Source organism: Mesitornis unicolor, unplaced genomic scaffold, assembly GCF_000695765.1.
Source record: "Mesitornis unicolor isolate BGI_N332 unplaced genomic scaffold, ASM69576v1 scaffold31349, whole genome shotgun sequence".
In the NCBI taxonomy this organism is placed as follows: Eukaryota; Metazoa; Chordata; class Aves; order Mesitornithiformes; family Mesitornithidae; genus Mesitornis; species Mesitornis unicolor.
The window spans coordinates 55,382-80,955 of record NW_010208486.1 but is presented as its reverse complement, the minus strand read 5'-3'; the positions used below and the strand labels follow the sequence as shown (position 1 = coordinate 80,955).

Sequence of the window (25,574 nt, the reverse complement as noted above, 5' to 3'; positions counted from 1 at the left end):
GGGGGGGGGGGTGGGAGACAAACAAAAAAATCAAAAACCAACAAAAAACCCCACAAGAAAACCTACAGCTTCCAAACTAGAAACAGTGTTGAAGGACTTAGGACACAGGACAGCTTGCTCTGAATCTTCAAATTGCACTGTGACACAAAATGACAAGATAAAATGTGATGGATGGAGCAGAGAAAAATTCCAAGGAAAACATGACTTTTTCAAATTATGAAAATTCCCTACCTGACCTTACTTCAGTGGGAAATGTAGTACTTAACACTACTTGCTAAACAAGGAAATTCTAGTAGAATACGTGTCCAGTCTTCAATGTGGTTTTCAACCAATATTTAAACACAATCTAGTGTTATGTCTATGTGATACTTTCAAACTTTATTTTTAAAAAGCATATGTCATTATAAAAGTCTAATGACAGCTACAAGTGTTTCTTGCTTGGCAGTCACTTTTCCACTTCTTTCCAAGTATTGTCACATATTTATCAAAAGAGCATATTCTACTTGTAGAAACTTTTCATTTTTATATTTTATTTTTAGTTGTCCATTAGCGCCAAAGACATTGGGCATCCATAGATAAAAAAACATCAATTCAGAACCAGTATCATGTGATCCACAGATGAACCTGTCATCAACATGTAGAGAGGCACAAACTCTTCACCTTGTCACATAGCTCAAGTCTGGACATCCATTTTCCTCTTCTCAAAGTGCAAACTGAGCCAATCCCCATGTAATACATGCAGTCTCTACAGGAACTTCACAGTTTTCTTTTTTGTGAAATGATATTTTTCTGAATTGCAAATTACAACTGCTGTTCAGTCTGTAATATCAGGAAATACATTTCATGTTTCTCATTCTTGAAAGACAAAAACTCATTCCTCTAATATATAGTTCAAAATTTTTCCTATTTTTCATGATGCTTCAATGTGAAACTTTACCTTTGGACACAGAACTACATTAGAGTGGAGCTCTACGCTACTACAATGGAGCTCTATATCCAAAATCCAGTGGAGTAGTATTTGAATGAGATATATGATATGAAAACATAGGATTTTTAAATAAACAGGATGGAAAAAAAATGTGACCACCGTTCACTCACATAAGAATAATTATTGTAAATAGCACTTACCGAACTAATATTATGTTGATTTTTCTTTACCCTCTCAATCTCTGGAGTCTCTTTTACAGCTGTGCCAGCCCCTACTTCCTTCTTATAAAACACCTTCATTTCCCCAAAAGAAAAAGTAATTATGAGACTGTTAGCAATGCAAGTACAAGTTTCTATAAAAGGGCTAGGCAATTTTCCAAGTTCCAAATTGGTCTGACTATAAATCTTGCTAAGAAAGCAAATACATTAATTTTTTGTGAATCAGACCAATTATCAATAACAACGTTCTGTTTATTTCCAACTGTAACCCAGATAATCTATTATCATCCTTTAGACTGATCTCAAACATTCCTAAGTACTTGTAATGACAGTTTTAACTTTGGAAATAGTATTAAAATTTAGATCATAATCTAGAGATATTTACAAATGCAACTTTATGCTTGAGTAATCTCACTCATTTCAATGTAACTGAACATGCACACATATGCAAGATTTGAATTGGTTTTTTTAATCTTCATATCTTAAAATATTCTGAGGAGTGAACAGGTATTATTATTTCTAATTTAACAAACTAGAAATTTGACATATTCATGACAAAACAACCAGAACAGCCAGAGCTATAATCCAAGTCATGCAATTTTTTGATTTCTGAGCTCAATCCAGAAAGCTGAGGGCCACATCTATAACCAAAGCTCACTTCTGAAAAGATGCACATGCTTTTTATATCATTCTCCTCTCTTTTTCAATTGTTTTGGTAAAGGATAAAATACAAAGCACATCAGTAGAATCAATCATTCAAAGTTACTGAAAGAGACAGTAATTAACTGCTCCACAAATTCCAAATGTGGCTATAATTTCAATAACCATGGAGCACCAGTTCACACTGCAAAACTCCTAAAGAAGTTTTGATTTAATTTCAGTATTTCGTGTCACAGCTGCTGCCACTCCAGTAAGTATTTCCAGGCTGATAGTGTAAAAACAAGTCTGATCTTGGAGTTTGTAAAATAAACGTTTACCATTTAGTATTTCCACCTTTCCTAAATCAAGATTTATTCAACTTTTTTTTTCCTGTCAATAAACCTTAAATGTCACTCTTAATGCATCTCTCTTACTTCCTCAAAGTAACCTAGGGTGACCAGTACTGCCAAATATTCTAGAGGAGAGTGAATTATTTACATTCATAACTCATTTTTTAAATATTCAGAAAACTTTTAACGATTTAGAACCTTATTTAACCATATGAGAACAGATTCGGTTTATGAGTAAGAACTTAAAAATTCTTCTGCACCAACATGTCACTACGAGGCAGAAAGATTTACACAGTGGACTGAACAAAAATATTCTTTTCTCCTATACCAAGGAGGGAATGGTAAAAAATGTTGGATCTGGGAATTTTTCTATGAAAGAGATGACTGTGCAGTAATTATCCTATTGTAAATCATCTGTCAAATAAGCCAGTGAGCTAAAAGCAGCACTGATCCTATCTGCAGAGCTAGCCACTTTTTTTGTCCCTTAAGGCAGGAAAATACTTGAGACAAAATCCAAAAATCAGAAGCCTCTTAAGTGTCATCTATTATTTTTATTAATTTTTTTATATCGGAGTTGCTCCCTGCTATAACTTAACTTAGTAAAAGTAAATTACCTTTACAATCTAAATTGCCCAGAATGATGAAAGATTAAGACATAGAGAAAGCAAAAAAGTTCAATCACAGTTATAAACTGCTTTCCTACATTTGGAAGATCCAGTTCAGAAACAGAAAAAGGATGATCACAAAATAAAGCAAACACAAATCAACTCAAAGACAAAATACTTTTATTTCCTATTATCCAGTACACTAACAAAGAGGATAATTGTCAGCCTTGACACTGGAAGCTCAGACCGGCCTACAGGGCTGCAAGGGGTTCAGATGTGTCAGTGGCATATCAAGGCTTAATTAAGTAGTGGGAGGTTATGATGTGCCTGGTATGTAACTGTTAGAGAATCTGCTCATCAAAAGACTGGAGCAGGGAGGAAAGCAGATCAGTAGAGGCTACCTTGGATTCCCTCTGTTACATGATGTTTCGGAGTAGCATGTTAGGATGGCAGTGATATGAGATATGGTGCTAAGCACCATCACGCTGCACAGCAGAGCACCATTCAAAACCAACAGGTTACAAGTAACAAAATTGGGACCAGTGGGCCTGTCAACAGCTCCTATTAGAAAGACACAGCTTTCAGCTGCTCCCATCTGAAGGAATAAAAGGAGCAGGCAATGGCTGGAAGACATTATAGGAAAGACCACTGTCTACAGCAGCCTCGGAAACTTTTCTTCTTTCCTCTCCCTACAGGCTCTTACTCCCCAAGTGAAGCCGCAGTGGTAGGAGACAGCTGCAGGTAAACATCTCTGAGGAAAACTGATCAACATTGTACTTGTGTGGAGTTGGAGAAGCTGAGAATATCTCTAAGAAAAAGAACTCAATCTATGTCAGATAATACTAAACTACTTAAGTAATTTATATTCCTTTCTCTTAAATCATTGGCTTTATTAGTATTACTTAGTCTGCCATAAAAAAAAACCCCAGACACTAACTGGATAGCCTTTGGTTCTGGAAGCTATATTTAGTCCTCCTCTTCTCTTCTCTGTTATACTACAAGCAAAACTAGAATTACAAACAGCAGAACTAATGGGCCCAAAACAGAAATGAAATTGAATGCATCACAAACTGGGCAATTTTAGAAACATAAGCTCATAATTTATATTTAGGGATAAACTGAAACTTAAATCTAGCATAAAATTAAAAAAATATATCCAATATAACATAAAATCATTAGACATACATATTTATGAAACCTGATCTGTTCTAATTTTATACCTGAATCTTGATAATTCTGTACATATGATAGGAAACATATGAAAAATCTTATATGCACAGTAACAAGCCTTATATTTTTTTTGTCTTTTTAAATAAAGTACTTCCCTGGGCTTGATGGAAAAAGAAAGAAAATCTCAATTCAAAAATAACTGTGGCTTGGCAAGGTGGTGTAAGTGGTTTAGCAATTCAAAAAAACAGTGTCACACCTAGAAAAGCTGCTTATTTTTTTTACTGAAAGAAATGAGTGATACAGCTTTTGCCAGGAAAATTATGCAAATGGCTGAAAGGACATTTACTCATAAGTTCCCTATTTCATGCTGTGGCACAAGAAAGCATATTTAAACTTAAAAATATCTGAAAAGTTGCAAGCAAAGAGAGAAGCACTATTACTCACTGAACTGATGTTTTTCTGAGTACTTTTTATCCTCTCCATCTCTGGAGTATCTGGGACAGCAGAATAGTTACAGAGCATCTTCTCTGCTTCATCTTTGTACATTTTCTGAAAAATAATTTTAAAATGTCTATTTCCTGCTTTTCTGGGCTTAGAATATCCAAACTGCAACAGAAGATGCTTATTGCTGATAAGCCTCAACATCCTTATCCAGTATTTATTTCAACCTCTCTCCTCCATGGTATTGTTATCATTGTCTGTGTGGGACACCTGACAGTGTCCAACACTGAAAATACATAATATATATGTATAATACATTTGCATATATATTCGATATTTCCCCTTCACTGTCAGCAAGGATAACCTTCTCATCAGGTAATATGAAAAGACCTTCAAGAAGATGTAAACAATGAAATTTCATTTACGTGGCTTGACATGCTTAAATACAAATAAGAATCAGGCAATAAGATTTTTTTACTAGACATAAATTATTTTAATATGGGTATGAAAGCCTCTACAGAGTCAGAGAAGTATTTTGAGCAATGTATATCAAGCACTCATTGTACCCAGAACTAAAACATTCAGCCTCTAAACCATGCCTACCTGGCTTGCTATCTCTGAAGCCCTTTTGACCCGTTGTATTTCAGGAGTATATGGACCAACTTGCATTCCTTTTCCTATAATTTCAGTCTCCAGATCCTTTTTATATTCTTTCTGAAGGAAAAAAAAAAAAGGAAGAAGGAAAAAAACCCATAACTGATTGTACAGTTATTTGTACATGCTGTCTTCAAAGCTATTCTGATAGCACTGGTTAAACTTTAAAATAAACTCTTCCATTTCTTTAATTTATTTTTTTATTGTGCACTCCTTACTCCTTTTAGCTTGAGTAAATTCAAGAAGATTTTTGTTTTTAACATCTCATTGTGTTTTACTTCCAAGGTAATCTAAAGAGATTCAGTCAGTACTCACCTGGCTTACAATTTCAGAAGCTTTTTTGGCTCGTTGTATATCAGGGGTATCCATGCCCACTACCATTCCCTTTCCTTTAATTTCATTTTCCAAGTCTTTCTTGTATTCTTTCTGAAAAGAACAGCACTGGAAATGCTCATATGTCTGACAGCCAAATTCTTAAATTGTTCTACTTTAATTTGCAATTCCACTGAACAGCATTCTTAAAACATCAAATAATTTTTGATTCAACCACATAAGCTTTGTAGGACCTATCTAGGAGACATCTATGCTATAGCTGCTGACCAGTTAAAAAACTTTAACAGACTGCTTACTTCAAATCTGATGTAGCCTTTCTCATTTACCTGTCTTTGCAGCTTTGGCAGCTGCAATCACAGACACGTGTATAAGACACTTTCCCCCTCAGCTGTACTTTGCAAGACTGGGGTCATAAGGTTTCAGCATCTCTCATTTGGCTCTAATTAAACAAGCAGCTATTTAGACCTAAAAGGAGTACAGTCCACATCTACAGTACACAGCCCAGTCCATGAGTAACAAGCACCATCTGCAAAAGGTGACAGAAAGGTCAACGTTCTGGGAAATCTTAACTTCTCCCTGTATGCTGATTATGCAACTTTTAGACACTGTGCAGCTCAGTGGATTAGGTATTTGGTTAAGTGTGTGGTATTGCTACTGCCTAGAATGGTCACCACCTGGGATTCTCAATTACAGTAATTTGTTGCATTCTGTCAAGTGGAAAGCTTGCACCAGGTATGGTACTGACCATACTTGCAATTTCAGAAGCTTTCTTGGCTCGTCTTATCTCAGGAGTATCTGGACCAACATCCATGCCCCTCCCTTTAATTTCAGTTTCCAGGTCTTTCTTGTATTGTTTCTGTGAAGATAAAATATCATACATTATATTCATGATAGCCAAAGAGTTACAGGTAGATTTTTGCACAAGAGATCCAATTTAAGATTCAGAGTTAATAAAAAATCTCAAGTTAAGAGTCACAATTCTCAAGAGTTTTGGCAAACTTTTGTCAGGAAAACACATAACAAACTACAGGAGGAAAACTTGAGGAGATCATCGCTGAGTGTACAAAACCCTATCATTGAATTTTTAATTTGGCAATGTGTGGGGGGAAATCAGTTCATACAGCTTGTTACAATTATCCTCTAAAGAAAAGGGGAAGTCTAGCTCTGCAGAACACAGTGTAATAAGCTGGTACTTGGTGCCAGCCTAATTGAAACACATTTTACTTTTAAGAAAATATTTTATTTATTAAAAGACTACATGTTAGAAATTTTATACCATACAGAATTGTTTCCAGTGAACTTTCAGAGCAGGAAGTTGTAATTTATTCATTTAATAGGTCTTTCCTGAACCACAGCCATTAGGCAAATGGCAGTACTCATCCATGATTGCTACTTTTTCCTCACAGCATAAATTATAAATAACCAATAACCATGTGATAAATGATTTAGCCTCAAACAGGATTCCAATTAAAGTTTACAGTTTATTAAGTGAGTAAAGGCAAGCAAACAGCGCTGGGTGCGTGGGGATTGAATGTCCTAATCCTGTTCTGATCCCTCAAGCCACACAACGTACAGGTCTCTTTTGGGGTTTATATTTTTTAACTAATACATATTCATGGAATTTCGCAATACGCTTATACATATGCATGACCTATTCCCGCTTCATATTATAATTAGCTCTCCTCCCATCCACGCTTGCGCAGTGTCCCTTGCTGGTGGTCGTGGGGGGGTCGCAGGGGATGTTCTCTTCGTAACCTTTGTTAATTTTTTTCTTCTTGTGTAGACTTAGTTATTTCTTGGCTCTCGCTCAAACCACAGGACCGGTATTATCTCACTTCTGAGGGAGTGTTTTTTCTTTCTGGCGTCTTATGGGTTTTACACAACTATATACTCCATTCTACTTGTTCTCAATCTGTTCTCCGTACAAGGACAGCCAAAATAGTCACAGAGGTCGCATCTTCCCTATGACCTCCACATTATTTTAACACGAATCAGACTGACACATCTCACAACCAGGAAACAAAATGAGTATTTCATCTTCAGCTTATCCAAGCAAGAATATACTTCTTGTTCATCAGCAAATGATACTAAAACATAATACTGAAATATTGTATACAATAGTTGTACTTTTATTAAATAATTAAAAGATTCTCAGGCAGTGTTATTTCTGATACTATAGTAGTAATCATTCTTTTTCTATTCTAGTTTATCTCTGCATGTGGATTTTTTTTCCAAAATAAGTAAATATAATTTTAAAATGTCTTTTAACTTTTCGTATTTGTTGATTATTTTTTAGGTTGTACATTAGTTAAAAAAAGAGAAGGAAAACATTCTTCCACTCAATGCAATGATCACTTCCAAGAACAAGCACAAAAAGACAGTTGTCCATCTGTCTTACTCCGATGTGGAAATAAACATGATAAAACAACTCTCTACTTCACAAACTTCCGTTTTTTCCAAAAAGTGTAAGTTAACCTGTGAGAAGACATCATTTTTCACTTCCTTGCTGTGAAAGATTACACCTATACATTCCTGCACTTGATTACAGTGATCAGATCAGCCCTATGCATTGCATTCCCCCTGGTTCTTATGGCTGTGTATATGTGTGCAAATAAGCCTATATATATACACACATTAAATGAATATAATATGACCCCACTAACAATTTCCATTGACCCTTTAATTGCCTGAAAAACTGAAATATTTGTCGTAAGTTTTTTTTCCCAGAGCTTTTCTATTACATTCATTCTTGGCATTCCTTTTTTTTCCTGGGCTGGAGCAATCCCAAGAACATATACAGGCTGAGTGGAATGGACTGAAAGCAGCACTGAAGAGAAGGACTGAGGGATGTTGGTTGATGAAAAGCTCAACATGACCTCGCAGTGTGTGCTTGCAGCCCAGAAACCCAACAGTATCCTGGGCTGCATCAAAAGAAGTGTGACCAACAGGTCAAGGGAGGTAATTCTGTCACTCTGCTCTCATGAGACCCCATCTGGAGTACTGCATCCAGTTCTTGGGCCTCCAACATAACGAGGACATGGAACTGTTGGACTGAGTCTAGAGGAGGGCCGTGAAGATGATCTACAGAGGCTGGAGCACCTCTCCTGTGAAGACAGGCTGAAAGAGTTGGGGTTGTTGAGCCTGGAGAAGAGAAGGCTCCAGGGAGACCTTCTAGCAGGCTTCCAGTACCTGATAGGGTCCCTAAAAGAAAGCTGGAAAGGGACTTTTTACAAGGGCATCTAGTGATAGGACAAGGGGGGATGGTTTTAAACTGAAAAAGAATAGATTTAATTAGATATTAGGAAAAAATTCTTTACTCTGAGTAGTGAGACACGGGAACAGATAGCCCAGAGTTGTTGATGCCCCATCCCTGGAAGTGTTCAAGGCTGGCTTGGAATGGGGCTTTGAGCAACCTGGTCTAGTGGAAGGTGTCCCTGCCCATGGCAGGGGAGGGTGAACTAGATGACCTTTAAGATTGAGAAGCTGGAGCATGTCCAGAGAAGGGCAACGAAGCTGGTGAAGGGTTTAGTGCACAAGTCCTATAAGGAATGACTGAGGGAGCTGGGGTTGTTTCATCTGGAGAAAAGGAGACTGAGGGGAGACCTTATCACTCTCTACAACTACCTGAAAGAAGGCTGTAGCGAGGTGGGTGTCGGTTTCTTCTCCCTGGTGACAGGACAAGGGAAAACAGCCTCAAGTTGTGCAGGGGAAGTTTAGGTTAGATATTAGGAGGAGTTTCTTTACTGAAAGGTTTGTAAAGCACTGGAACAGGCTGCCCAGGGAGGTGGTTGAGTCACCATCCCTGGAGGTGCTTGAAAGACAAGTAGATGTCATGCTTAAGGACATGGTCTATTGGCGGACTTAGGTCCAGATCAATGGTTGGACTCAATGATCTTCAAGGTCTTTTCCAACTGAAACTATTCTATGATTCTGTGAGTTTAAAAAATATTTAAAAATGTAAAATAAATATATAGATATTACTCTGAAAGAATGACTCCCAGAAGACATTAAGTGCGGCACAAGCTTTGCCTTCCCTCTTCCCTCCCCACACCCTCCAGTCCTGCTGCTGTTTCCCAGGCAGCCTGTGCAAGCTCACCCATGGGAGCTGCAGCTGTGCCAAATTTGGAGCTTGCAGCTCTGCTGAGCACAAGGCTTGCCAAGCACATGAGCTCGTCAGGGTGGTCTTCAACAGATAGTACACAAATCAAGGAGTCTTCCACTTCCAGCCCTTCACAATAGAGTAGATTGCACACTTATGTGCTTCCATGTAACTTTCAGGGCAACTTAGACCAAATGCCAAAGTTAATACCAAAGCTGAGTTCTAAACATACACTCTGGAAGGAACCTCCACCTCTCTATGTGCATCAGATGAACCGTAAGCTCAAGAAAATCAGGAGCAACTAGGTTTTTTGGAAAAAAGTGTTCACAAGTAGAGTAGTTTGTTTGGATAAAAGATCTTCCCAAGATGACTGGCAGTCATTACCAGTATTTATTTTCAGCTAGCAGGTACGTAATTCCAAAAAACTCAGAATTATTCCAAATTATTTCAATTTTATATTACAATATGAATTATACTAGCTGAACAGATAAATACATGGAAAAATGAACCCAGTTTTAAGTGCTTCATCTATTGACACCCTTAACAATTTCCATTGACCATTTAATTGTCTGAAAATCTGAAATACTTGTCATAAGCTGTTTTTTCTTCCAAAGCTTTTCTGTATTCTTAAAGCAAAACAGAAATAGCCTTAGTTTCAATACTTACACATTTCATTGTAGATACGTAAAAATAAATGAAATATTTTCAAGTTGAGTATAACATAAAGAGTGAACTTTCTGTGACATCAATAACCTTGATAGCATAGCATACCTCATTTAGTATCTGAGCTGCATTTTTCACTCTAATCAAATCTGGTGTATCTTCAAACACTGTCATTCCTTTTCCTTTCATCCCTTCTTCTAAATCTTTTCTGTACTCTTTCTAAGGATTAAAAAAAGATAGATATTTCTCCATTTAATATTGTGTGCAAGATCTTGAAAAGAAATGCCACTTATTAAACACTTGATGAGCTGTTTTGAAATTTCTATGAAATATGAATTAGCTGAAGTACAGCGTTTGGAGTTAAAATAGAATTGGAAATTATGAAATCAAAAGGTACAATGTTGAAAAACTGAAAAGGTTTTAATGTGGTCATGTATTTTCCTGTTGTACTCCTGAAAAATAGTCCTCTCCTATACAGCACTAGCATATTGTTCAGGGGCCTCAGCTGCCTCTCTACAGACATTTTAACTGCAGTAGCAGCACTTACTTTTAGAGACTAATATATGCCTTGTTGTAGTTTTTGCCTCTGTACCACTAATGGTATCACAATCAGGATGGATACCCTGAATACTATACTAGGACTTGTTAAATTGACTGCTTGATAAATTGTAATGTAGAAGCAATATTCCTACCATATCACTTCTGTGCCCCTCAGACACTGCATTGATACAATCTATCAAAATTTAGCAGCTGTAGCCTTCAGAGTACTCAAATGTTCAGTATAATTGAAGCACACTAGAACCTGCCCATGGACATTTGGCTCTTTTTCCTCTTCACAATTCCTAAAGAGTTGATGTAAGCCTACTGAAGTACAAGATCTTTAAGTTCTGTACAGACTTTTACTTGTTCTACCCATCTCCAGGCTTGGGTTAGACTTTTTTAAGCAAAGAAACTAGAAAAAAAATTTAAGACTTTTTTTTCAGGATTTCTATAGACATTAATTATCCACGTATTAAATTTTATAAGGAGCAGTCAGCACATTTGTCTCTGTATAAGATTTTATCTAAACAAAAGGAAACAATTTTTTTTAAGGAATCTTATCTTTATAATCAGAAATATGTCCTACAAAAAGCAGGAAATAACTTCTACTAATTTAGAATTATTAAATCCATCTATCTCTTCTGAAAGAGTTGTGAATATTATTCCAGAGAATAAGTTCTTATTGTTACAAAATGTTAAATATTTGCAGAATTCTCTACAGTGGGAAGGCAACAGAATAAGCTGAAACACAACTGACACTTAAAAAAAAAAGTACTCGACCAAACAATTAATAATTAATTTTTTAATATCTCCAGGTTCTTCTTCTTGTTTCACGCAGTATCTATCTAAAGTTGCTGAATCTTGAAAGATAATAATTAATTTGACCTATGTAATCTTTGAGTTTGGAATCTTTTCCTTGAATGTGGATGTGAAATCATACAAAATTAATGCAGTTGTGCATTAAAATACCATTTCCATTTTCTCATATTCTTCCTCTCTGGCTTACAAGCATGGTTTAAGTCCCCAGGTAATGAGTCATAAATCTTGAGGAGGTAAGAATTAGGGAACAACTTAATGTTATAAAGTTATAAAAAGATATAAAAAGTTATATCAAAATTTTCAAAGATAAACATTTACAGCACGTGCAACTATGCATGCACTAACCACTTTTGTGGACATTCAGCATGCAGCAAGATCAACTCAAGGAAATGCAAGCATCTGCATTTTTCCCTAGTCAGCAGTCATATATGAGACATGTACACACAGCATGGTACTGCACAAACTAGACCTAGCTTGAGACTTGTCTGACAGCCAAGCTTATTGGAATAATTTATTAGAGGATGAATAATAAAGAAATATCTGAAAATAAAGTATTTTCTTTACCCATATGAAATCTAGCACAGACTAAGATAAGTTGATTAGAGAACATGGAAAGGAACAGGATTCAAGGGTTTTTAATTCTAGCATCCTCAATTTGTTCATTCAGGCCACAGCAAAAACATCAGTTTTTAATACAATAAATATTAACAAGGTGCTGTTGTCTCACAAATTCAAATGGAGAATATATAGAAGAACTGGTATTTATAACTATGAATTTTGCTGATATATTTACTTCTGAATTTGGTCAAATAGTAAACCTAATCTAAAGAACCAACCAATAATCAAAACTTAACATGAAAACAGTTTTGAATAACACTATAAAAAGACTAAAGATAGAAAGATCTTCAGTTATGGAAAAAAGTCAATTTATAATTCCACAGACAGCTGAAGAACATTGGACAAATCTTAAAGAAACAGCAGGCATACGGAAAACCTGTACCTCCTAACAAAATATGCTTAAAGCAGGTTATGTAATATCAAAGGTATATTATGGAATTTTGGTCATCTTTATTTTTCATCCATAAAATGTATGATAGATAATGATTTCAATTAAATTAGTTAAAAAGTGACTATGCACAGCTCAAAGCATTCATATAATGAATATGAGACTATCATAAACCTGAAATAATTATTCAAAAGGAAAAACTGCCATCTGGACACCAACAGAAATCCTCCTTTCCACCCTTTCATCTATATGGAAAGAAAACTCCAGGTCCTCTCCAAAAAACTATCAAACAGATGTCTTTTGCAGCATGCCTGGAAGGTCACCAAATCTGGGCTATTTGAACCCAGGGGAGGAACAAATTCCAAAACTGAGGCCCTCAGAGGGAATCTCCTGCCAATGATCCATTTTCTACGGAGTCATCAGATTTGTTCATTTAACTCTGGTTTTTCTGGTTCAGGTGTGCTAAGCTTTATAATTTCCTTATGTTCATAAGGAAACTTCAAAAAGTAACAATTCTTACTACAGGACTATTCATAGTATAAAATGTTATGCTGTGATTTTTACTCATGAAGTCACTTTTGTGTTTAGCTACAAAGTTAACTGTAAGCTGTTCAGCACTCAGTAGCTTGCAGTGATGCTGCTTATTGCTCATTTACAACTTAACAACAACAACAAAAAAATCCTCTACCTCTTTCAGAAGGTTAGTGACTTCTTTTATATGCAAAAACTCTGGGGTCTTGTCTAAATCCATTGAGGGTCTTCCCTTGATCCCTTCTTCAAAATCTTTGCGATACATTTTCTATTGAAGCAAAAAACAATGATTAGTAATACATGCCTGTGCATTTCCAAGCATATTTCAGAAAGAACACTGTAAACAGACTGAGAAATGCACCATGCCATAAATAAGTTATCACATTAATAAGCAACTTTATTATTCACTTCATTACCTAGATTATCTATATAAAACACACAATTTAGACAAAAATACCCATGTACAACATCTTCAAAAAACAATGTTTAACCTGATCTATGAAAGAAACAGTTTCTTTGGGTAGAGAAAAGAGAAGAAAAACGACACACAAAGTAATGGTTTTAAATACAGAAAAGTTTCTACCAAGAAGAAGAAAGTATCCGTTTTCCATGACACACAGCAAAAAAAATGGAATCAAAGTGCAGCAAGGGAGTCACAGCGAAATACTCTCTCTCAGGATGCATGGTAAAGCACTGGACTAGGTTGCCTTGGATGTCACAAAACCTCCACCACTGGTAGTTAGAAAAATATGGCATGACATAGGGACAGCCAGTGCTGTTCTGGAGCCTGGGAACAGTCCTTCTCTTGCTGAGCTCTCCAAGCTGAACCAGCAGCAGCACATTTCAGTTAAGGCACAGGGTCAGACTGACTGGGCTTTGCTGTTTCACTCACTCCCACCTGAGAACCCTCCCTCATTAAAGACAGAATTAGAAGCAACAGGCAAAAAAGTTAGTAATCTCTGACCTATATGACCTCTTGAGCTTCTTCTCAATTAAATGATGCTACATACAATCTCTGTCTGGTATAAGCACCAATGGACTTTTGAGAAAAAAACAAATTTGTAGGAAGAACTGAGCTATAGAATACAGCAAAGAGAACCACTCAGTACTAATTCTACCACATCCTCAATTTGTAAAACCTTTATGATCCACTTCATCCATTTTCTTAATCTGAGTACAAGAAGTCTGTTAGCTTCCCTGTTGATCTGAATTTTACTAGCTCAAGCACACATTGTTACTAACCTCACTTTGCATCTTTTGAGCCTCCTTTGACACTTGATACATTGGTGTATCCACAAACTCCAGCATTGATCTGCCTTTAGATTTTTCATAATTCTCCTTGTACTTGACCTGGGAAAATGAAAATAAAGGCTGTTAACAGCTGAGAGAATGTGAGATCTGATTGCTTGCCACAGTGACAGAGAAACCCTGTCTCAGACATACTCCTTAGAGGTTTTGACTTGGGAGACTCCTCCCAAATTTACTCTGTTGGAGAAATGGGGCAGCTAGACAGGGAATTCTTTCTGGACTCATTTATTCCTTTGCTTCCAAATGTCAGACCTAAATATGGTAAAATTTGAAGACTTCTGATTGAATATGCACTTCACATCACAGTAATCTGTCGTGCAGTTTTATGCCAGATTTAATCACTCTTAGAATGCTGCATTTTTCTCTTTGCAAGATGTATTTATAATTGTGTATACCTGACTTTGAAGCACTGCATTTTCTTTGTGATGGATTTGTTCAGCTGTATCCGGGGTGAAATGATAGAAGCCCTTGCTTTGCTTAAATGATTTCTTATATTCATACTGAAACAAAAAATAGCCAAGAATGTTTTCACAAACAAAATCTAGAAGGTTTTGCAATTTAAATACTATTTAAAGTAACTATAGGAGAAACAGCATAAAAGAAACTATATTTTAGGCTTCCCAACTTGGGAGTTCTACTGTTAAATCTGAATTTTTAATATTGTGATGAAATTTTAAAAAAGGATATGATATAAAATAACTTTCTTAAGTTCCCTGAGAAAATGCTTGTCCTGCTCATCCAAAAGTCCAATGTTTATATTTGCTAGAAAATAAGCATTATTTACATTTGAAGCTCAAAAGAACACATATAATGGTCTGGGTTTGCCTCCTAGTGGAAATAATTGTAAATGTCACACAACAAAATCACTTCTGTAGTGAAAACACATGAAAATTATCTCCATCTACAGATACTGATTTCATACATTTACTCCATTCCTCAACTATATTTTTTTTTAAATCTATAAATTAAGTGAAGTAAATTGCATAACCTTTTGCTACACTAAACTACAGGCACAGATTCAGTCTCTTAAGATCTCTTTATTCATCCTGTCCCAGAAAATGAAGCACATTTAAGTTCCCTTTTTTTAGCCTGTAGTTCATTAGCATCACAAAGGCTCTACAATAGGAACAAATTTAAAATGTGCAAAACAATAACCTAGCTGTTGTACGTATATCTAAGTTTTAAATTCTATGTCTCCATAGTTCATGCCAAAGAGAATTACATGTATACCAGATGAGGGGAAAGTTCCACCTTGGGAACTCTCTTCTTCACCAAAATAATGAAGATACAATGAGTTCAACCTCTCAAAATCAGTCTATTTGTGTCCAAACCTGCCGATCAAGCTTCCCACTTAACTGTTGAAATGTATTCCCATGGAAGCTGACTTGTGCAACAGCCTTGCGTTGGTATTACAGTGTATGTGTTTCATAAAGTTGCACACACTACTACACTCTACGTCAATCAGCAAACCAATTCAATCAACGATATTAGTTGATGAGTTTAATTAAACATACAGGTTACAATGTGTCACACCGGGGCAGGTGTTGCTATGCTATGCATAAAGTTCAAGGGAGAGAGGTATACTATAGGGAAACTGTGCCCTTGTGGCCAAGAAGGCCAATGGCATCCTGGGGTGTATCAGGACGGGGGTGGTTAGTAGGTCGAGAGAGGTTCTCCTCCCCCTCTACTCTGCCCTGGTGAGACCGCATCTGGAATATTGTGTCCAGTTCTGGGCCTCTCAGTTCAAGAAGGACAGGGAACTGCTGGAGAGAGTCCAGCATAGGGCTACAAAGATGATTAAGGAAGTGGAGCATCTCCCTTATGAGAAGCGGCTGAGGGAGCTGGGTCTCTTTAGTTTGCAGAAGAGGAGACTGAGGGGAGACCTCATTAATGTTTATAAATATTTAAAGGGTGAGTGTCACGAGGATGGAGCCAGGCTCTTCTCGGTGACAAACAATGATAGGACAAGGGTAATGGACACAAGCTGGAACACAGGAGGTTCCACTTCAATTTGAGAAGAAACTTCTTCTCAGTGAGGGTGACAGAGCACTGGACCAGGCTTCCCAGAGAGGTTGTGGAGTCTCCTTCTCTGGAGACATTCAAAACCCGCCTGGACGCCTTCCTGTGTAACCTCATCTAGGTGTTCCTGCTCCAGCAGGGGGATTGGACTAGATGATCTTTTGAGGTCCTTTCCAATCCCTAACTTTCTGTGATTCTGTGATTCTGTGAAACAGCAAAACTGGGCAACTAGCAAGAAGCTATGTGTTTCAGAGGGAAAAAAACAGACCATGTAATCAAGTCATTGGAAATCAGTTAACAGCACAGTCAGGAAGACTGTTTCATACAGCGGAAGCAGACTTTGAGAAAGATTTGGTGCTGTGGGGAGGCAGAGAGAACAAAAAGAAGGTACTGGAAAAGCATGGAGAAAGGCAGTGGAGTAATCCATGTTAAAATCAAAAAGGTGACATGGGGAGGTCAAATGTGCGAAGGATTTTGAACACAGGATTTCTGTAGAAGATAAACTGTGGAGACCTTAGGGACTGACAAAGCATTCTTCCTCCTGCTTGAAGCAAGAAAAAATATCCACCAGCACCTGAACATCGCAAAAAATAAGAGACTTAGTATTTATGGAGTCTTCAAAAGAGGGCATAGACAATATAAATCAACCCCTCCTAGGCAAAAGAAATAAATAAATTTCGCAAAAAGAGAGGAGCCTTAAGGAAAAGTCCAGGTTTCTACCTCATTAGAGATAAGATGACAAACTCTGGGGGTGTTCATTTAACCAGCAAAAAGAATGCCAATCTTACCTTACACTGAAGGAAACTTCAATTAGGCCAGAATGCACATGAAGAATGAAGGAAGTGAAAGCTATCAGCTCATTTATCACTCATACAAAAGGGGATAATCCATGTTAGCCTCACATATCAGAGTGAGATGGACAAAAAAGCAAGCTTCAATTCACAGAAGAGCAATACAAAAATCAAGTACAGATGAGAAGGATGGATTATTTTGATTATTTTTTACATAAGCTTCCATAAGCAGGCACTGACTCAGAAGATGACCCAGTATTCTACCAGTCATTAGGGCTAATGCTTTGTGGGTGAAGCACTCACCTCCTGCTGACTGTGAGCAATCTCCCTTCCCAACACCCCTCACCCACACCTTTCCACAGCAGTGCTGCAGGCCTTCTGTGGTTTCTGGAGTAAAGATGACACGTGCAGCTAAACAGCCTACAAGCACCACGCGTACAGTATAGGCACTCCTGGAGTGAGAGAGAAGTTTCAGTATTGCACAAAAGCCAGGGTTTTCCTACCTCTTCCTCTCTATTTCAATCTCCACCACTACCTTGTCAGAGCAGCAGCCCCATAAAGGGCCATGTCTTGTTATGTGCCAGAATGGAGTATGTGCCCATTCCCTGATCCAGTGTAGGAAGCCTCAAGACATTGAGGAGAAAAAGAAAAGGCTTAGACAGCGAAACTCTAAGGAAAGCTAGCACTCAAGAGGCTGTTTATGGCAAAGGTCCAAATATTAAACTAGCATAATGGTCACTTCTGCACAGAGACCTGCTGGTGAAAGCAGAAAGTAAGATCTTAGGCAAAACAAGATTTGCAAGAAAGAAGTATCTTTGATCAACAAGAAAAAAACAGGCAAGGTTTCAGACATATAAGAAGAAATCTTCAAGTACCAGAAGTCTGTGTGATGCTTACCCAGTACATTCGTTGTTCTAACAACTCAAATATCTCTTCCTAAAAGCCCTTTTATCTTCACTATATCCCCCAGCTACTATGGTTACAACACTACAGTCTGCTAGATATGAGACCATGAAGCAAGTACCAAATATTTACGTATTCTACAGTTACTATACATACTACATTGTTTACTACATCTATTTTTCAGATCATTCTTATAAAGGAAACTTACATCACTATGCATTTTGCTGATATTTAAAGCATGGTTTAAGTATAGCAGGTTTGGCAGATCAGTGGCTGGATCATGCAGGCTTTCCAAATCTTTCTTGTAATTCACCTGGAAAGAGAATTCAAGTTATGTAAAATAAAGTTAAACAAAATAGTCCACAGCTTCAGATTACAGTGCAGCCATCCAGAAACAGAAAGCATTATGTGCTTGCCTGAACAATCTCTATCAGCCACTAGATGGTGGTCATTTACTATTATTTGGAGGAAAAAGAAAAATCAATAATGGATTCATGCTACTAGGCAAATATTTGGGAACTACTCCAACTTTTCCTCAAAAAGGACACTTAGAACAAAATCACGCACTTTGTATGACTTTTCAGACTAGAAAGGAATTATTAATTTTTGTCTTTCTTACCTCTCCCCCCACCCCTCGAAAACTTAAATCAAGAGTATCTTCTTCAATACTTTAAGTTCAATTATTTTAAACACTGTTGATTCTTGTTCTTTTTCTCTTGATTCAGGAATTACACTAACTGTTCAAATAAAAAGTTGTATATAAAACAGTTTAAGGGAAGTGCTCCTGGATATTTATTTAATATAGATTGCTTTCACCAAAGATAAGCAATACAGTCACCTAAGGAAAAAGATAATCACTTAATAAAGCAGCAGAAGATAACTTCCTATCAGCCTGTAGTAGGATTTTCCATACTGCTGGTAGCTGGATGCTCACCTTTACAGGAAGAAGACTAGCCACCTTACCTATCTTGGATGACAAATCATTTAAACTGATACCTTTAGTTACCTCCACATATGTATCATGCTCTTCACTGATTTAGGCAGACTTCAAATCAATATTCAGTTTTCATATATCTTATAAAAATAATTACTTCAATTATTTTTTTGGAAAAAAATATTTAGATTTTGAAAACAATTACATATTCTGTTGGATCCCTCCCAGAGCCATCCTCTCCTGCTCCCATTCGGTGGTGTCCCACACTTTGGAAACATCGGACTATGAACAAAGGGCTGGTTTTGGCTATCTGGGATCACAGACTCAAAGAAGAGCTCAAATTTTTAGCATCAGACATGCTGTTAAATATATCATTCCAACAGCATCATCACTTAATATAGACGTTTTTCTCCAATCTGGCTCCAGCCGTAGACACCCACTGCTGAATTTAGTAACTGCTGTACTTCGTAATACCATTCAGATGATCAACTGGCAGAATGAAGTCTAAAAGACAGACATACAAATCTCAGCTGCTCATGCAACCTCCTTCTACAACCACTGGAGAGATGCCAGCACTTCACTCCTCTAAAGACAAGCATCTGCAACAGGTCAGAAGAATTGCCCTCGAGACCTGTTTATTTCTTTGCCGATTACAAATGGACTGAGTACAAGGCAACTAGCTCAGAATAAGCAGCCATACCTTTTGACATACAAAGTTGAGTGAGATGAATCTCATCTAAAATGCTTATAAAAAACTCTGCAGGCCCTTGGAGAAAGGTTTTGTCAGAAGCAGAGGAAGAAATGGGTAACATGCTGTATCTGCTATACAGACACACTGTATAGCAGAGACTGCTGCTCACAGTAATTCGTAAGATGGAAAAAGAAATTCTGCTTGAGAACAAACATTAGGTTTTTCAGGATGTAAATGCATGTAAAATATGAAGCAAATTCACTTACATCACTTGCCAAGATGGATGCAATCTGTGCTTGTTTGAAGGAAGCACTGTCAAGAGGATTATATTGGTGGCTCTTCATTTCCTTACTGAACTGTTCTTTGTATTTCGCCTTCCACCAGAACAAACATATCTAATATTAACGTGTAGCATTTAAAGAAGGCACAGAGAATTCAGACTACAAAGGAGCTTATTAAAGGCAATTGCTTTATCCATAAATCTTTAAATAATGAAGATGTTTAAAGAAGCTCAGTTTAGCCACACCTGTGACTGTCTTGCGCTGGTTTCAAAGTAAAAATAAAAATAAAAAAATAAAAAAATAAAAATAAAAAAATAAAAAAATAAAAAAATAATTTTAAGATTGTCATATGTGATTACTGGTGCTGAAGGAAACAGAAACAAAACTGTATGACTCACGTGAGTAACCAAATAAATGTGGTTTTAATGAAAAAACAATTTATAAGATGAATAAATTGTAAAATTTGTAAAATAAATTTTTCAACCACTTGAAAGTGGGGAGTCAGAATCAAGCTTCCCACTTGGCCGTCTTCCCACCTCCAGGTCCAGAAGTCACTCATGCTGTGGTAGGCTGTCACTGGAGCCCCCAGGTCTATTCTTAATTCTGCCAGAAATTTCACAACAGACCCTCAGGATTCTCTCTGTAGCATAATCTCTTCTTGAGAACAATGCCCACCTCATTACAGTGTTAGAAAGCATAATTAAATGACTGTCTGCCATCACTTTCACTCTTTTCTTCTTGTTCAAAAGAAAAAAGGGGAACAATAAGACATGAAAGAGGAAATGAGCAATACATAATTGTTGAGGCAATGGCATTAAAAGTAAATAAATCTCAAACATTTCATAAAACATGCTGAAGAACTGAATTCAGAAACTGAAAAAATTAAATTGAATAAATAGTAAATCTCCCTCCTTTGCCCCCCTTGTTATGCATAATCATCAAACATCTGGAGACTTTGCACACATGTCTTGCTTCTTTCCAACAGCTGGGCATAATGGAGGAGAATAAAGTTCAGTCTGAATTGTGCTGCTTTCATGAATGTTAGTCAGACACCTGATATCTGAGCCTATGCAACATCCATTATAATTTACCACGCTCTGCATTAAATAAATAAGCAGCTTTTCCCTTACTCCTTTTTTCTTTACTCCCACATGAATGTCTAACAAAGTAGTTAAACCACCTCAAACAATCTCCTTCAAAAATTATTTTTTTCTCAGCTTTAGTTGTGGGAAGGATTTTCTGTTTCCTTTTTTGTTTTTCCTTGCCTCAAAAGGCTCTCAACATGGTTTAGCTTACAGAACCTCATTACATTTAGTCACAATGCCCAATATTTCATTAATCAGAATAATAAGAAACCAAAAGTAAACCACCCAAACAGAAACTAACTGTATATGTTCAAGAACTACATTATAATTCCAGCACTTATGTTAATATTTCAAAGGAAGGAAATTCTAAAACACTGTCACTTTTAAAGAGAAACTTCAGCTAAACACAAAAAGAACTTCATGATCTTTCACACTAACTCTAGAAAAGAATATCTATTGCCCTCTGGTAGATTCATCTGGTTCATATTGTTTGATATTTGCCTTGGCTTTGGATCAAGTGCAAAAGCGTACATACGAATACAAAGACACTGCCTTTGTCAAAGGCAAATCCACATTCTGTATGAGCAGTGAAGAAATAAATCAGAGGGCTTTTCTCTTTTAAAAGGTGTATCCAAAACTTGCCTTCTAATAAAAACCAGACAGTGCTAGAATATGTGCTCACATCACAACAACATCGTGTGCCCAAGAGTTTAAATATCCAACTATTACAGGCTGTCTTCTGCCCAGCCGACAAACGGCCCCAAACTGTGCATGTGGACTGAATGCACAACATGGTCCTTGATATTCTTGTTAAGTGTGAAAACATCAGTGCCAAACAGACCTCACTTCACAACTGGCTTGCTATCTTCCAGCTGCAGATTTTTTTATTTTTTTTTTTTTTAGCAATACATTTCAATCTAGAGACTCCAGTAATAAATCCTCGTTAGTGTCACTTTAGATCACATCACTGCTGCTGAAGGAAAGAGGGGGGGCAGTGGACTCAGACTTCACAGGGCTGTGTCCCCTGATGCTGATGTGCAGGAGGGACCCAAATTTAAGGAAACCGCCCACCAATCTGACTGTAAACGTTTCTGTTGCAGTGAGGGATGTTTCGGTACCTCTAGGTCCTGCTGCCTGGTCTGGCTGCTCTGCTTATTGCCTTTGCTCCCCTCCCCGACACCACCGCACATGTCGCTCTGGGGCAAAATGGAGGCCACACAATAATATCAGATGACCCTGCCAGTATCTCAAGAGCACTTCCAGCAGTAATTTAACTCTGACTTGTCATAGGGGATTCGTCTCATTGAAAGCTACACATGCATTCACTTTCTCTTTTATCAGTATTTTCCTGTTTCTTTCTCCCTTTTGAAAGCAAGCGTGGGGTGTGAGAGAAGAAGAGCAAGCCCATGGATGAGTCACTGTGAAGTAACGCACACAGTATTTCTCCTTCTTCTGAACAGGAGAAAGTTATGAATGCAGTTTAAAGGGGGAAAATATGCCTGAGAGAAAGGGTCCTGATTAAAAACAAGGAAGAAAAATACTTCATCAGTGATTTCTAAAACATCTAAAGGAGGAAGGTCTTAGCAATGCTATAAGGTGATGGAAAAACAAACAAAATGTGGGAGGAGAAATGACAGTTGTTAGCAGAAGCTTATCTACAAATTTCATCATTAACCAAAAGCTTTACTTTAATGAGGTTTTAAAAACCATGGCTACTTATTTACCATCTTAATTACAGTCTTACGTTTGTTTATTTTTTTTAGAGAGTATGTAGTGGGGGTAATTTAAAAGAAATGCATGGAGGCTGCTTTCTAATTGTTGCTGAAGAAAGAGCAGATTTTGCAGGCTTTTAACACAACATCATCCCTGAAAAACCAAACTAGAATTAAATAAGGCCTGGATAAACAAACTTCTCATCGGCCTTGCACAAAACCTATAAAAGTCAGAATTACAGCTGGACAGAGCAGTGTCTTTTGAAGCTTTGCAGCAACATTCCTAAATCAAATCTGTAGTTCAAAGCTGTTCACACTGCTGAACTGAGTGTTCAGTTTCAGAAGTGGATGACATCACCCACTGTTCAGATTTACAAAGAAACTACAAAAATTGAATCATTCAACCACTAGGATCACAGAATGAAGCAGACACTTGCGGCTAAAGCATTTCCTCATGACCATATGAAAACATATTAAAAAAAAAACAACTATCAGAACACATAGATATTGAAGGAAACCTAACATAAACAAAGAGCTGAATTAAAATACTGCTAAAAGCACTAGCAGAGTTTAAAGCAAAGAATGGCTAAGAAAATCTTTGGCTTTTTGTGTTGTTACTGATAATCTCAGAGAAGGTACATTTTGAAAAACTTTCTGCCTCTAACAATTTTATCCCTGAAACAATAAGCACCAGATCCAGCATAAAACACCAATATCCAAAATTATTCATCACAAAACCTACTATTGAATAACATAAGGGGAATACCTCAAATCAGCAGCTCTTTGAAAAAGCTAAAATGCATTAGAAGACATAAACAAGAGCTTGTTTATATAAGAAATACAAAAAATAAGCTAAATTATACAATGTACATTCAGCAAATTGACAAGCTTCATGTTTTCACAAAGACTAACACAGTTTCTGTTTTAAATTTGGTTTAAAACCAACAGAAAGGTGTTACCACATGCTGTGGATAAATATACTAGTCCTGGGAGCTATTATTTTTGCCTCTGCTGTTGTCAAAAGCTTTGTTAAATTAAAGAAAAAAAAAATAAAGAGGAGGGGGAGGGTGTACACTGATTTTGTAGAGCCTTGAGTGCCAGTCAAACATTAACACTATTTTCTTCACTTTGTTTGCCTTCCTGCTTGCCTTGATTGCTTTCTCCCTTCGTTACACCCACACTGCCTGACCTCTTCTTGCTCCTGTTCCCTATACTCCCTAAATTACCTACCCATATGCACCACATTAAAACATGTTATCATCTTCTCTTCTCATTACATCCATCAGAATTGTGAACTTTGCAAATTTACTGTGAGGGTCAAATAACTAATATTTCTCTGCATGTAGCAGCTTATAGATTCATGCTACTACAGGAGATTATCAACTTTCAGCACAAAAGGTTTATAATGCTCCCATTTGCTGAGAAACAAATGGAAACCCTAAAAGCCAGAAAGTCTGGAGACAATAAAGAGATCATTAACTTTACTATTTTTTAAATCTTGTAATTGTTACAAGCCTGCTTCACGATCCTTGGATGAAGAGGACTGACATGGCTGACCCACATTTAGGGTTCTTCCTCTCCTACAGCACAGGTGCATTCCTCATCCTGCCCCACCACCCTGCTTTTTGGACACAGGGGTCATCTTCATTTTTCTGTGCTCTTGATTTATGATCAGTGTGTCTAAGTGTTACAATGATTCAAATAATATATAAAAACATTAGACAACTCATGGCCACTGCCTTCCCTTCAGAGAAGGTGGGGAATTGCTGAGTGTATCTCCCCGCTGCTGAAAGCAGCCCGGTATTTGCAGCCTCCATGGTGCTGTGTGCAGATGGCTGGCAGTGGAGCACCAGGCTGAAGCACTGCCTCTCTTTCTAAAAGTACAAGCCTATCACACACCCCACAAGCAGCCACAATAGTATAGACTGAGGAGAGGACAAGAGAAGGAAGAATCCCAAAACTTGGATCCAGGCCCAGTGGCCGCAGAATTTGGACCACCAAGGTTTATTAAGACTCCTCCTTACAAATAAACTGTAAGCAAGCTACATTTTGTCAACTGCTCCTCTCTTACTGCCACACCTTCTGCATTATCTGTACTCTCTAAAGAAGTTAAAATTGCACACCAAATGCTCTCTTCTGCAGAAGGATCCCAACTGGAACTGCTGCCATCCCAGTCTCTGGCATTGAAAAGACTCTATTACAAAGCTTTTGCAGATGGAGCATGCATTGTCCAAGAGGAAAAGCACATCAAATAAAAATGAGATAAAAAGTGCATTGATGAAGCCTATGATGCAGCTGGCTGAGCACCAGTCTGCAAGACCCCCTGATCCAGCTGGTATTTTTCGATTGTTGGTCACAACCTCAAGGGTACCAGGCTTAGTGAGATGGAGAGTGCTATTAGAAAGGGATCCACTTTGGTCCCATTCACAACGACAGGCAGATGCAAGCCCACTAGATTCTGAAACAGTCTGCAAGAAAATGAATGTGTAGACAGCCACAAAGTAGAAATAAAAGATACCACACACTGAATTTAGATAGGAACCCTTTTAAAAACCACTCAAGATGTTTGCTAAATGACAGACTTTCCTTAAGTGACAGCAGCACAGCACTAGCTCTTCCTAGAAAGCACAGGGTGACTTCCAAGCCTGCACGATGCTAAAAACAGAAGAGTTTCTTAGCAGGTTTACCCATCAGCAGAGGAAGGAGCACAGGATCTGTTATGAAATGGAAGAAAGAATTCTATTTGGAAAATACAAACTAAATTTGATTCTGAGCACATCATTAACAAAGCAATAAAAACACACATATTTTCTTCTTTTTCTTTTTGTGCAGAATTAATGATGGTCCAGTGTGA

At 37.3% G+C, this 25,574-nt stretch overlaps 1 protein-coding gene across 1 annotated transcript in view; it reads right to left on the bottom strand.

Annotated features, from left to right (window-relative positions):
* NEBL (nebulette) overlaps window positions 1–25,574 on the bottom strand; it is a gene marked incomplete at its 3' end in the record, with an annotated part of 65,385 nt that overhangs the window by 14,431 nt on the left and 25,380 nt on the right. Inside the window, exons 8-18 of the mRNA XM_010192536.1 lie at window positions 19,909–20,016; window positions 18,226–18,330; window positions 14,700–14,804; window positions 14,239–14,346; window positions 13,154–13,264; window positions 10,209–10,319; window positions 6,084–6,194; window positions 5,321–5,431; window positions 4,955–5,065; window positions 4,355–4,459; window positions 1,129–1,221 (exon numbers count right to left, since the gene is read on the bottom strand). Coding sequence (XP_010190838.1) covers window positions 1,129–1,221; window positions 4,355–4,459; window positions 4,955–5,065; window positions 5,321–5,431; window positions 6,084–6,194; window positions 10,209–10,319; window positions 13,154–13,264; window positions 14,239–14,346; window positions 14,700–14,804; window positions 18,226–18,330; window positions 19,909–20,016 — 1,179 coding nt within the window. The remainder of the gene's footprint in view (window positions 1–1,128; window positions 1,222–4,354; window positions 4,460–4,954; window positions 5,066–5,320; window positions 5,432–6,083; window positions 6,195–10,208; window positions 10,320–13,153; window positions 13,265–14,238; window positions 14,347–14,699; window positions 14,805–18,225; window positions 18,331–19,908; window positions 20,017–25,574) is intronic.